Source organism: Bactrocera neohumeralis, chromosome 4 (genome assembly GCF_024586455.1).
Source record: "Bactrocera neohumeralis isolate Rockhampton chromosome 4, APGP_CSIRO_Bneo_wtdbg2-racon-allhic-juicebox.fasta_v2, whole genome shotgun sequence".
In the NCBI taxonomy this organism is placed as follows: Eukaryota; Metazoa; Arthropoda; class Insecta; order Diptera; family Tephritidae; genus Bactrocera; species Bactrocera neohumeralis.
In genome coordinates, this window is record NC_065921.1 from 34,718,085 (window position 1) to 34,730,091 (window position 12,007).

At 37.6% G+C, this 12,007-nt stretch overlaps 1 protein-coding gene across 4 annotated transcripts; it reads right to left on the minus strand.

The window, feature by feature from the left end:
• Positions 1-197: 197 nt before the first annotated feature.
• Positions 198-9,282, minus strand: LOC126754839 (LHFPL tetraspan subfamily member 2a protein). 4 transcript variants are annotated; one of them, XM_050467007.1, is made up of 4 exons: positions 8,843-9,282; positions 1,390-1,968; positions 1,185-1,298; positions 198-1,118 (listed from the first exon to the last, which is right to left on the minus strand). In XM_050467007.1, exons 2-4 carry the CDS (start codon positions 1,856-1,858, stop codon positions 976-978), a joined length of 726 nt encoding a protein of 241 aa, XP_050322964.1. In that variant the 5' UTR covers positions 1,859-1,968; positions 8,843-9,282; the 3' UTR covers positions 198-975. The 4 variants fall into 4 exon arrangements, with proteins under 4 accessions (XP_050322964.1, XP_050322963.1, XP_050322966.1 ...); XM_050467006.1 differs by having other exon boundaries at positions 1,390-1,973; XM_050467009.1 differs by lacking the exon at positions 8,843-9,282 and adding an exon at positions 8,486-8,688 and having other exon boundaries at positions 1,390-1,973.
• Between the last annotated feature and the right edge of the window lie 2,725 nt (positions 9,283-12,007).

The following is a 12,007-nucleotide window of genomic DNA, read 5'->3' on the forward strand; positions in this document are numbered from 1 at the left end:
TTGAAACAAATAAATAAATTTGGAAATGGCTTTAAAAAAATAATTGAAATCCATTGTTCAAGTTACTTGGATCAGATTATTATAAGAGGATATCTAAGACGAGAGACTTTGATTAAATCAAAAACAATTTACAGTAACTATTTCATAAACCGTTATAACTTCTTTATATAAGTTTGTTGACTTTAAGACTCTAAGAATTATACAATTGAAGGTGCATACCTTGTATGACGTTTATTCGAAACTTTTCTTATGAGCTGCTTATACATTTGTTTATCTTAAAATAAATTACACATGTGATGCTTTTAATGTAAGTACATTTATGTATGTATGTATATAGGTCAATACAACAAACATGTCACTTGAGTTTGTGTAAGAGATAGTTTACCATGTTTAAACTAAATTACTAAATTAAAGGAACTTAATATTATTAAAATGTACAAAAATTAAATAATTTACACCACAGTAATTTTATTCGATAAATTCGATGTGCAATATTCCGATTCTTGTTTGAAGAATTAAAAATATAGTTTAAAGTAGGGCTCTTGGTATTCGACCAAGATTAACCGGATAGGGCATTCATCGGGTAAGAATATTCGGTTTATCCGGAGATTCTTCGACTATTCCATGAACCGTTCATTTTCGACTATCTGGTTAACTCTTCGTTTTCGACTATTCGAATAGTAAGCGTACAACTTCCACAATTTTTTCTACGTATGTATATACATATATAAGTTTATAAAAATTTTGCAGTAAATACGCGCACAATTGACATCTTCACAAATATAAAGAAGGCAAAAATCAAAGGCTATTTGGACTTTAAACATTTTTCGTGTTTTCAAATATTCACAACAGAGCCACTATTCGAATAGTATTAATCGGTAAATATTCATATGAACGGTTACAAAGCGCATATTCGAATAATAGGTTTTAAGGTTATTAGAGTAACTTTAAGAGTCCTAGTACCTAGTAAAGGTTTTATGGAATGCACACCAAACGATTGCCCTCTTCAACTCGCCGTTTTACGCGCATGCGCATATTGGACGACTCTGCTTTCAAACTGATGCCAGCGCAAATGAAACAAAGTACCGCAGCGGCCACAGCACAGTAGAAGGAAATACCTGAAAGATGGTATTGAGTTAGAACATAGAATACATACATACACATATTGTTTAACTAAGCCTTACCAATAGAACAACCCGCTGGATAGAATGGCTCAGCATCAGCGCCACATAGCAACTGCACACGCGGTGCTCCCCAAGCCAATGGATGTAGAAATAGCGCCAACATAATGCTTATTGCTGCAAAACATTGACGTTAGCACTGAATTCATTCTTCGAAAATTTTGTCATGCGCTATTAGAAAAATGGTTGGAATGCTGGAATGACTCACCTGATACAACTTGTGCACAACCCGTCATGTTGTGTATGCTCTTGCCAAAAGCCGACTGTCGGCAGCAGGTTACCAGCGTCAACGCCACCGTTATGGAGTGCACAGCGAAGCCCAACGACATGAAGAACATCGTGGCCTTCCAAGCGGATGGGTAAACATTGCTGTCAGTCGCGAAGCCATCCAAATCGAAGGGACCGCAGTGGTAACCATAGCCGTGCATCATTTTGCAGCGTGTGTAAATACCCACGGACGGATAACGGACCGTGGGTATTGGTAACATTAATTGGGTTTCGTTTTGAATGGAAGAGCTTGTTACACGCGAGGAAATGCTCGAACCAACACTGACAAACGCTGGATTCGGACCGATTAACCATTTAGGTGTGACTATCGCTGACGCGATTAGCATGTCGGCCACCAGGCTCAGCACAAACCACACCAAACTGCCTCCGGTTATGATGACGTAACACATACTCGCTTAATTTTATTTCAGCTGCTGCAAAACTGCTGTCATTAAATCCACAGCCAATACTTTTCGAGCCGCTTGCGTTTGCCACTGACCGGGCTCAATGCATTTGAACGCTGAACTGACATGAAAAGAAATATAGAAGTGCGTTCAATAAAAATATCTTTAATTTTGTGAAGACCTAACGAAATTATTTTACTTGGAATGGATTCGCTTGGAATATAGCAAAGGCAGATTCAGTTCGGGGAATACAATGCCCAAAATGTGTAACCTAAATAGAATCTCTGCGAACATATGTACGTACGTGTGTATACAAATCCACATTCATGCATACATACATATGTATGTATGTACATTGCTGGTGAGTAAACAAATTCAATGCAAAAACAAAAAAACACAAATTTATCAATCAAAACAATCCAATGCAGCAAAGAGCGAAATGAAAAATCGCTGAATATTGGCGATCAGCGATCGACTAAAAATTACGTCACTGTTTGTTGGTTCTACACTCACTTTGTAGAAACAAAATTACCCAGAAATGGGTCAAACAAAATACAAACATGTTTTTGAGTGTGTTGGATTTACTTATTTTATGGAAAAATGTATGTACAGCTGTAGTCAAATTAATAGAAGAGACGGTCTCATATATACATATGTATGTATGTATGTATGTATGTATATATTTAAGCCTATTATTTCATAATCAAATGACATTTTATAGAAAAGTAGAATTTAGTAAAAAACAAAGGAAAACGTTAGCTTCGCCTGCAACGAGCAGAAGCGCATTTTTTATAACGTAATAAGCAAAGTAATCCCTCAGTTTTTGGGATATCGTTCTGAAATTTTGCACCCGTTCTTTTCTCTCAAAGAAGTTGTCCTTGTGTCGAAACCGAAAATCAAAACCAAGTTTTTGCATAAAAACTGTTTTATACGTTTTATTAAATTATAAAATTACATGCAATTATTGTTATTAAATGATGGTAATTCAGAATGGCTACAGTTGTAGTGAATTGTTGAAAAAAATCTGAAAAAACATTTGCAGAGTAGGTTTATAGAGTCTGAAGACTCTAGGCTCACAGAATTTTCCCCGATCTAGGAAAACAATATACTCATTGCATTTTTAGCCTGTGGCTGTCAACTAGTTCGATTTCTAGCCTTTAAAATTTCGACTGTCACATTTAATAAAAAGTTAAAGTTTTAATGGTTTTGTGGAAAGTAGCCTATGAAGCATAAGGAATTATTTGGGTTTAAAGCTAACAGAGGGGATGTTCGAGCCTCAATGACAGCACCAGTATAGTAACACATCATATCCGAATTCAGTATAAGTATCACCTAGGTATCAGCAGAAAATCAACAGTGTTAAAATAATATATTTTTTTAAGGTAAACGTCGACCCACTCCTATTATTTTGTCAGCAACTGTATATACCTTTGCACATTATCGTATCTATTCAAATGAAGTTTTGTTAACTTGAATTGCCTAATCATGCTATTAAATGCAATTTCCGCTGAATTAGTATTCGATGTCTTCAATTACAGTTAACATTTGCTCTATTAAATCACTTACTACGTACTTATGTACATATATGTATGTATGTATGTATGTATGGTATGTATGTAATTTTGTACTCGTTACGCCTAAACTGTATCGACTGGTGAATTTGCATGTCCATTACTAAGTTCCACACCTATATTTTTCATTCATGCCCGTTTTATATACATACATACATACTTTTAATTGCATATGTATGTGTGCATGCCCAGCTTTTTTGTAACAGTATAAAATAGACACAATACATATGTATGTATGTATGTAAGTACGCAGTTTGCGAGTGCTATCGCGGGAGGCACAATGACCTGTAAACGATTTCAAATTAGCTAGAACGTTTATATTTAATAGAGGCGCAGCAAGGGCAAGGGCATAAAGAGGGTGTGCTGGGCAACCGCTGAATGGTTCATGGATGGAATATGCCACACACACATACAACCATACATGCCGACTATGAAATTATGACTGTTTGAGGTGATTCAAAGCTTTTGACGCGCCGGTAGCGCGAAACTAATCAAAATGTAATAAACAAGCGGCTGACAGTGTGATTTCCATTTGATATTTCGGTCGGTGTGGTCGCGATGTATTTGCTCTAAGCATGCTCGGCGCGTTAACCCGACAATTAACGGCACAATTAATTAAAACACAAACAAAAACAGTGCATGTGTTTGGTGCGCCAAACAGCTTTTGCCATGCACTTCCGCCCACTGAGCACACTGAGTGCTTCTAGAGCAATAGTATGTCCGTGCGCACACACCATGTACAAACATACGCGTTCGTGTTTTTAATATTTTATTCTAACTTTTCTGTTGTTTTTTAGGATTTTTTTTGCCCCACGGTCATTGTATTTGTAATGATGATGATGACTCCCAACGCGGAAGCTATAAACAAATTGCAACAGATACAGGCGTTCTTACAGCACAGCGTATGATCATCTAACTTAACAACGTGCTTCACTCCCACGGGTAGTCTGAACTTCAGCTGCAATGTGTGAGTGTGGACGGGCGGTTCCATAACTAGTACGGCGGCGTCTGTATTGCCGCACAGTGTGCAAAATCATAAAATTTCAATGTAATTTTCGGAATAAAAAATAAGAAGTAACTTTAAACTTGATTGCAACGAAGCTAAAATTGTTTCCTTAATAGAACTTGATTTTGGTAGGTTGGTTTGCATGACAGTGGTTCAATATGAACAATTTGTTCGGAGATTGTACGTTCGTCTTGGTTAATAATCCATGCCAAATTCCTTGAATATACCTTGTCAAATAAAAAAAAGTTTAAATTCAGTGACTTGATTTTGATCGTTCATTTAAGTATACTGTTTGTGATATTGACCCGTTATCAGCGGTTCCAGCAAATGAATAGCTTTTTGGGGAGAAAATGCCGTGCGCAAAATTTCAGATCAATATCTCAATTACTGAAGGACTAGTTCGCGTGTATACAGACAGACGTACGGACATGACAAAATCGGCTCAGCTCGTCACGCGAATCATATATATGTATGTATGTATATAGGGTCTCCGTCGTTACCTTCTGAATGTTACAAACTTCATGGTAAACTTATATCGAGCAGTTTAAAATCAGCTAAATCAAGAAATAGACGTAAACTGATGGTAGAGCTTGATCGTACCGAAAACTCCCTTTCCATCTTGACTAAGATAGAATATATTTGGAGATAAATCTATCGATCGCAACTTCTTCGGTTTTGGATTTAAATTTGCGAGTGGTAAGAAGACTAAGTAACTCGGACTAAGTAGGCAATTGAGAAGTAAATTCCTCTCTCGACGAACAAAAACAAAACTCGATAAGTCGCTCTTTATTCCTATACTGCTATATGCTATATGCTGTACTGCTATATGGCATCTGATGAGTCGACGTTATGAGTTTTCAAGAGAAAAGTTCTGCGCAAGATTTATGGTCCGTTGCGCATTGGCCACGGCAAATATCGCATTCGATGGAACTATGAGCTGTAAGAGATATATGACGAAATTGACATAGTTCAGCGAATTAAAAGACAGCGGCTACGCTGGCTGGATCATGTCGTCAAGAATGGACGAAAACACTGCAGCTGGGAAGCAGAGGAAGAGGAAAACGTCCACTCCGTTGGAAAGACCTTCGCTTGGTATCTAAAATTGGCGCCACCTTGCGAAAAGAAGAAACGGCTGGCACGCTGTTGTTATTTCGGCTATAACCGCGTAAGCGGTTTCTACGCCAATAAAGAAGAAGAAAGAAAACTTCTAGAGAATTTATTACCTAAGGGTTAAAAGGACGCCGCCGAAGTTCGCAGTATACTCTTTCTAACACAATGAACTATTTAGAAAAACACACCAGAACCATCAAAGAATATGTCTGGTCATAACACTGTGCTTCACATCAGTTGCAAAGAAAACTTAAGTAAAGCCACAGCATTCAACCACTTTGTAAACAAGCTGGTCCACTGAGCATACAAAGGAGAACCTCTGCTTAACGTTTTAGCTGCCGGAGCTCACTCGATAAGATTTAATTTGTTTAGAGTTTCGAAAAGCATTGGCGTCATCCGTGCAGCGCATCGCTAATGGTAAAGCAGGGGGAGGTGGCGGAGGCGTCTACGACCTCAGTGCACGTCAGCCGCCAGTGCTTCGTCAACAGTTGTTTTACATGCCTCATATTGTTGTTACAAAATAATTTCAGTGGTATTTGTTGTTATTATTTGGCTGTTTGATGGCATGTGCCCGGCTGGCTGCTCATAATTGTATGCTTGTGTTTTGGCAGCTGGTGGAAACAAGAGCGCGGCGCAACGAAGTGGTGAGAACACGGCGCTTGCAACTTCAGTGGCTTTGTTGGGCGATGCGGAAAGGCGAGGGAAAGGCAGGGCACAATGCAATTGATACCGATGCTATAAAATTCGAACACAGATATGCCTCAATTATAAATTAGAATAGAACGGCGTCTGCGGTTGGTTTTCCTTTCATTTTTGCTTTCTTTGATGGGCATTCGCTCAAAATATACAACAAATAATCATCAAATAAATATTATAATTAACAACAACAAAACCGACAACGCTTAATTTTGTATGCACTAAAGTCAAACGGAGCACTGTCTATTTGGATGGCTGGTGGTTTTGAAGCTTTCGTGGTCGCCAAACTCCAATAACCGCGCACCAACCGGGGCGGGAGATGGCGATGGCGAGCATTACTCGGGCCAATGTAATAGCAAAATATGGCGGGTTACTTGTGGGCGCGAAGAGAGTGCGGTGGCAATTAAAGTGGAATGTGCGTCTAGGTTGATAGTTAGGTTTTTGGGGTGCGGCTGCTTATGCTGACGCTGCCGTCGCCGCTCACTGACTGCCAAACGCTAAACAAACCGAAGCAACCAAACGGGGAGTAAATAAAATTAAGCGAGTGTACATGCATATATACACGTACATCGCGCACTGAGTCGTCGGACGGACAGTTGAAGTCATTGTTACTTACCACATTAATATGGCGAATGCAGCACACTCAAAAAAAAAACCCACACACACACATTACAAATAAAAATAAATATAATAAAATTAAACCAATAAAATACAGGAACAGTAGTATGACAAATATGGAAACAAATAAATAAAACAAAACACTAAACAAAGTAAAAGAAATTTATTATCGAAAAGTAGGGAGGCCCAATATGGCACGTAGACAAGTAAGGAATGGCTATGTTTTTGCGGAACCGAACATTAGGTACTTCCGTTAACTTGGATAATTTGAAAGTAAGTACTTAAAGAGACGAATGGTAGTTGACTACTAAAACTATTTTTGATTACGAAAACCTTGAAGTTCTACGAAGCAAGTGGACCCAATTTTACTTATTTATAAATATAATCAGATTGTTTCAGTAATTTAGCATAAAGTTAATCGCACAGAGAGATTTTGTATCTTATACCATGTTCAGACCGACACTTAATCACACGATTTCGGCTGTTGAATGGATTATCCCACTAATCTTAAAAATTTATCAAGATTTCGCCATACAAAAATGACAGTTCCAAATCACTTCATTGAAATGATTTGAAACTGATCCACGCTAAATCTCTCTGTGCGACTCTGATTTTGCGCAATCTACTTGTCAGCACTGGAAATCTGTTACATTATCACAGCTGATTTGGACAATACAAAGGGAAAAAAATGTAAACAAACAAATTTTTTTAAAGCAATGAATCTAATTTCATCTGAAAATCGACTTAACAAATGAAAAAATGCATCCATTATTTCTATTATATGGAAAATATTAAAAAAAGCCGTATTTTTATTTCAAAATACTATATGATCTTTTCTTTCCGATGTGAATTCTTGAATGACAATAACACCGATCGTTTTTGAGAAAATTTGAAATGCGAAATCTAATCTTTTAAATTTTCGGTCTGAAACGCACAGAATTTATCTTTTATTTTCAAACGCTATGGGGAGAGTATGAAAAATTTACAAATTAAATTTTGTCCATTTGTATGTTTTCATTGGTTTTAATTTTTTTGCCTTAAAATGAATGCACAATACTGCAACTAAATTTCAAAGTTTATTGGAATAAAATGGACGAAGATCACAGTCACTTTAGATGTCACGTTTTGAAAGACTTCCAAATTGCTGCACCGATCGTTTTTAAATTTCGAACACTGTTTCAGTACAGAATGTAAGAGGTAACGCTGGAGAGTTATTTTAATTTGTTTGTATGTTTCATTTTACAATAACAAATGAAGAATTTTTTCACCAAAGAAATCGCTTTTTTTTCTTTAAAGTCTTTAAAAAATTCCCCGCAGCGTTATCTGGACAAAGCGATTCGTAATGATATAATTTTGATTCAGCACCAAGTTATGACTTTTCTCCAAACGTTCCAAAATAATTACCATAGCCGCATTTTTTTAATATTTCTCCATGAAAATTTTTATGCAATATTCTTCGAAGATTATGCTCTTATAAAAATTTAACAAAGAGACTTCAATTGTTTCCTAAAAGATCATAAAAATAAGCCATGTTTTACATGAATTCTAATGTACCACTGCAACACATCTTGAATCATCCCACAGATCTGAAGCACTTTTTTCAAGAACTCTCAGTCATCACAGTCAACTCACAATTTTACGACTTTCTTAACGCCTAGTGATAAAAATGGAGAAATGCGTGATCGGCATTGGCATCTGTCATCTGTTTCATTAGTATTGTCTATAGTTGATCTTTTGATTCTTTGGAGAACTGATGGTAATCGAAAGTTAATACTTGGTTTAGCTGTATTTTCTTTATAAACTTGACATAACAGTTTGGGAAACTATAAAATATATTTAAGATAAACGTAAACAATATATTTTCAATTACACCATTTTTTAAGTTGGATAGGTTTTTTCTGGGTCTGCCCCCATATGTATGTATGTATGTGCGTTTTTATTCAGACTTGAGTAGTATATTTTTATGTTAAAAACATTAATTTGCTTTACTTTTGCTTGTGCGTGCAGCAACGCTCCTTAACACCAACACTGCCACTCCTATAGCTCCTTTTGTTTTCACTATTTTTTATTCTCTTAACTTTTTTTAGAAATTCGTACTTGTTTTATGTTTTTGTTTCCAACTTGACGCCTTTGCCACACTAACGAGCAGCGGCAACTGATCGCGCGATTTGAAGCAAATCTTGCTGCTCCAAACTACATACAAAAAAGTCAATCAGTCCGATCCCACAGCACAACACAATAGAACACATTCAACAGTATAAAGATTAACGAAAAAAAAACAACAAAATAAGAGCAACGCCAACGCGAAACTTCGTCTTTGTATTGGATCGACGAATTTGACTGAAGCGTAGAGAACGGAAAGCTCAACAAAGTTGTTGCTGCCACATTGAGCGCTACGAGTTGACTGAAATTGCTTGCGCTTTGGTGGCGCATCGTCAATACACGCAATGTCGAATAGCTGGTGGAGGCACTGGAGTGGCAGCGAACTTCCATGCGGCAGAACATACGAGCCGGTCAGCCACCAACCACCCCGTCGACAACGCCATTGCCCGCAACAGACAGAAGCAGTGTTGCCGTATAGACACACAAAATGTGCATTTGTGCATGATGTGATTAAATATTTTCCGAAATGTTTGCTGAAAAAATATCCAGTATTATTATTAGAATATAAAAGCAGACTTTTCTTTATAATCATTTATTATATATTAAAAACTAGCTGGGTCGCAAACTTTGTGGTTAAATGATCATAACGCCGGTACGTTGTGGTAGCTAAAGCTCCTATAAAATTGATCTTAGCCTTATGAATCAACGAAGGGCTTTGTGCTGATCACAAATTCGTTGAGGCGGCTAATGTCAGTTTCGGCTATGTTCCCTGGTTCGCCGAAGGTATGTATGTCTGCCGAAATGTTTCAAACTCAGTCTTGTAAAATCTGAACAATTGAGGAGAAAGTGCCTAGATGTTTCCACCTACCTTTTTCTATACAACTTTGACCCACGTCTTAGCCTTAGTATTACAGCATGAATGTCTATTGGACTATGTGCAGTAAATAGATCTCCTAAGTTCTACTCTAGCTCAGAAGGAGACTGTGGAGATCCAACTCGTTCTCATTCCGATATCAACAGTGTACAGTTTCCAGCGATTTCTCTATGACCAGTCATAGTTAAGCAAGTTTATAAAACACCTATATGATATTATACACATTTTTTACTTTACCCAGCGGCAACTCTGGATACGGCACAGTTGAATGGGCAATGCATAAAAAGTAATATATAATTCCAGTAATTCCTCGCATGTTACTCACCCGCTGAACTCATAATCGCTATTTTCTGTGGAGCTTGAGTGCTTGACTGCGCGATCGGCTTCCGACTGCCGGTCACTGTACACAGGGCACAAGCAATGCGTTAGCGGGCGGCTCGAGAGGGCGTATACTCGCTTTTTCGAACTATGTTACTACAACAACATACCACACTCTCATCCGAACAACAGGCAAGTGTGTTTGCTGGTGGCTTGTTTCGCTAACCGGCTGGTGGGCTGTGCGTGTGCCTGTCGGCGTGTTGCTCCACATGATAACTCACAGGCACATATGTATGTATGTTTAAGTATTCGCTTCAACAGCTGCTTACTATGCCACCGTTGCGTTTACTCCTCCTAAGCCCACAACTGACTGCCGACAAAACCGGCGGTTGGTGTTAAGCGAACCGGGTGGGGAAACTCCAGCGTAGCGGATGGATGCATTGCGCTTTTTGCATTGTAAATTTTGTTTTTGTTTTCCACTACATACTCGTACACTGGGTTGTCTAGAACATTTTATTTCATTTTAATTACGAGCGTTTCCTTGGGTCCCACATCAGCACCAAGAAGTCTAGAATAGTTGGCTGATAATTAAATTTGGATGCACACAACTGCAATGAAACACAACACTTTCTTGTTGTTGGCACTTTTAAAAGACGGTGCGACTCTTAAGCTTCGCGATTGATACCAACTACCAAATGCCAAGAGTAGATAACTGAGGCGTCCGGGCTACACAAGTTAAAGAGGCGTATTTTACACAATTTGTATTGTAATGTGGTTTAGAGCAGTTCTTGTATTGGATTAAGGGGAAGTTGTGTATATACTCTTCGTTCCAGTAAATTAGGAACTTGAAATTTCAGAAAAAGTCTTAACTTAATTCCACTTAGATATCTTAAAAATGTTATGATTATTTTCTTTGAAACAGGAGTCCTCAAATATGAAATATTAAGACAAACAGTATAAAGTTATCCGAACCGATCGGGATCTTACTTTGAAAGTGAAATGGGAGCTAGGCCAATACGAGTATATGAACTGGTTGCTTCCATTTTGGCAGAGGGACCACATATGTATGTAAGTATGTTTTTCGACTTTGGGTTCAGCTATCGCCAGACCAATTAATAAATGGTATACAAGAAGAGGTTTGCGTGATTTTACTTTTAATAATATTTAAAATATTTCAATATCTCTCCATTCTAAGGGTTTAAAGACGAGCCGAGCAGACAGACAGTTAAGTAGACATCAAAAGAATATTTTCTCGAAATTATCATAAGAGACATTACTCATCCCCTATTTTACCATTGCGTACGACGCCATTGACTTTTGTACTTATCGCTTCCACGCGTATGCACACATTGCTTAGAAAAAACTATATATTATATATGCATCAATATACATACATATGTAAGTATGTATGTATGTTTATACGTATGTTAGTTAAATATAAATACGTTTGGTATTCATTCTGTGGTTGCGGCTGCGGCTGCGGCTACGTCTGATTCACTGATTCGTTTGCTTCGATTTTTATCTATTCTTTGTTTTGCTTTGAGTATTCTAGTCATTCAAGGCTCTTCGAGAGTACAGAATGCGGCTTGACAGCATTATAGGCCTTTCCGTTCCGCTCTTAGCACCTTCCCTGTATACTTAACATACTCGTGCACATAAGTAGCGAGTTAAACATTCAAGTCGCATCCAAATCGTGTTCGCTATGCACATATTCTTTTACGTATATACTTGTAGTAGTGTGTGATCTTACACCCATTGCCATGGCAATTTCTTGTGCTCAATTTGATGTTTTCACACTTTCGATCAATCCATTCAACATTAACTCGCTATCGATTACTTCATTTGTAAATACTTATGTA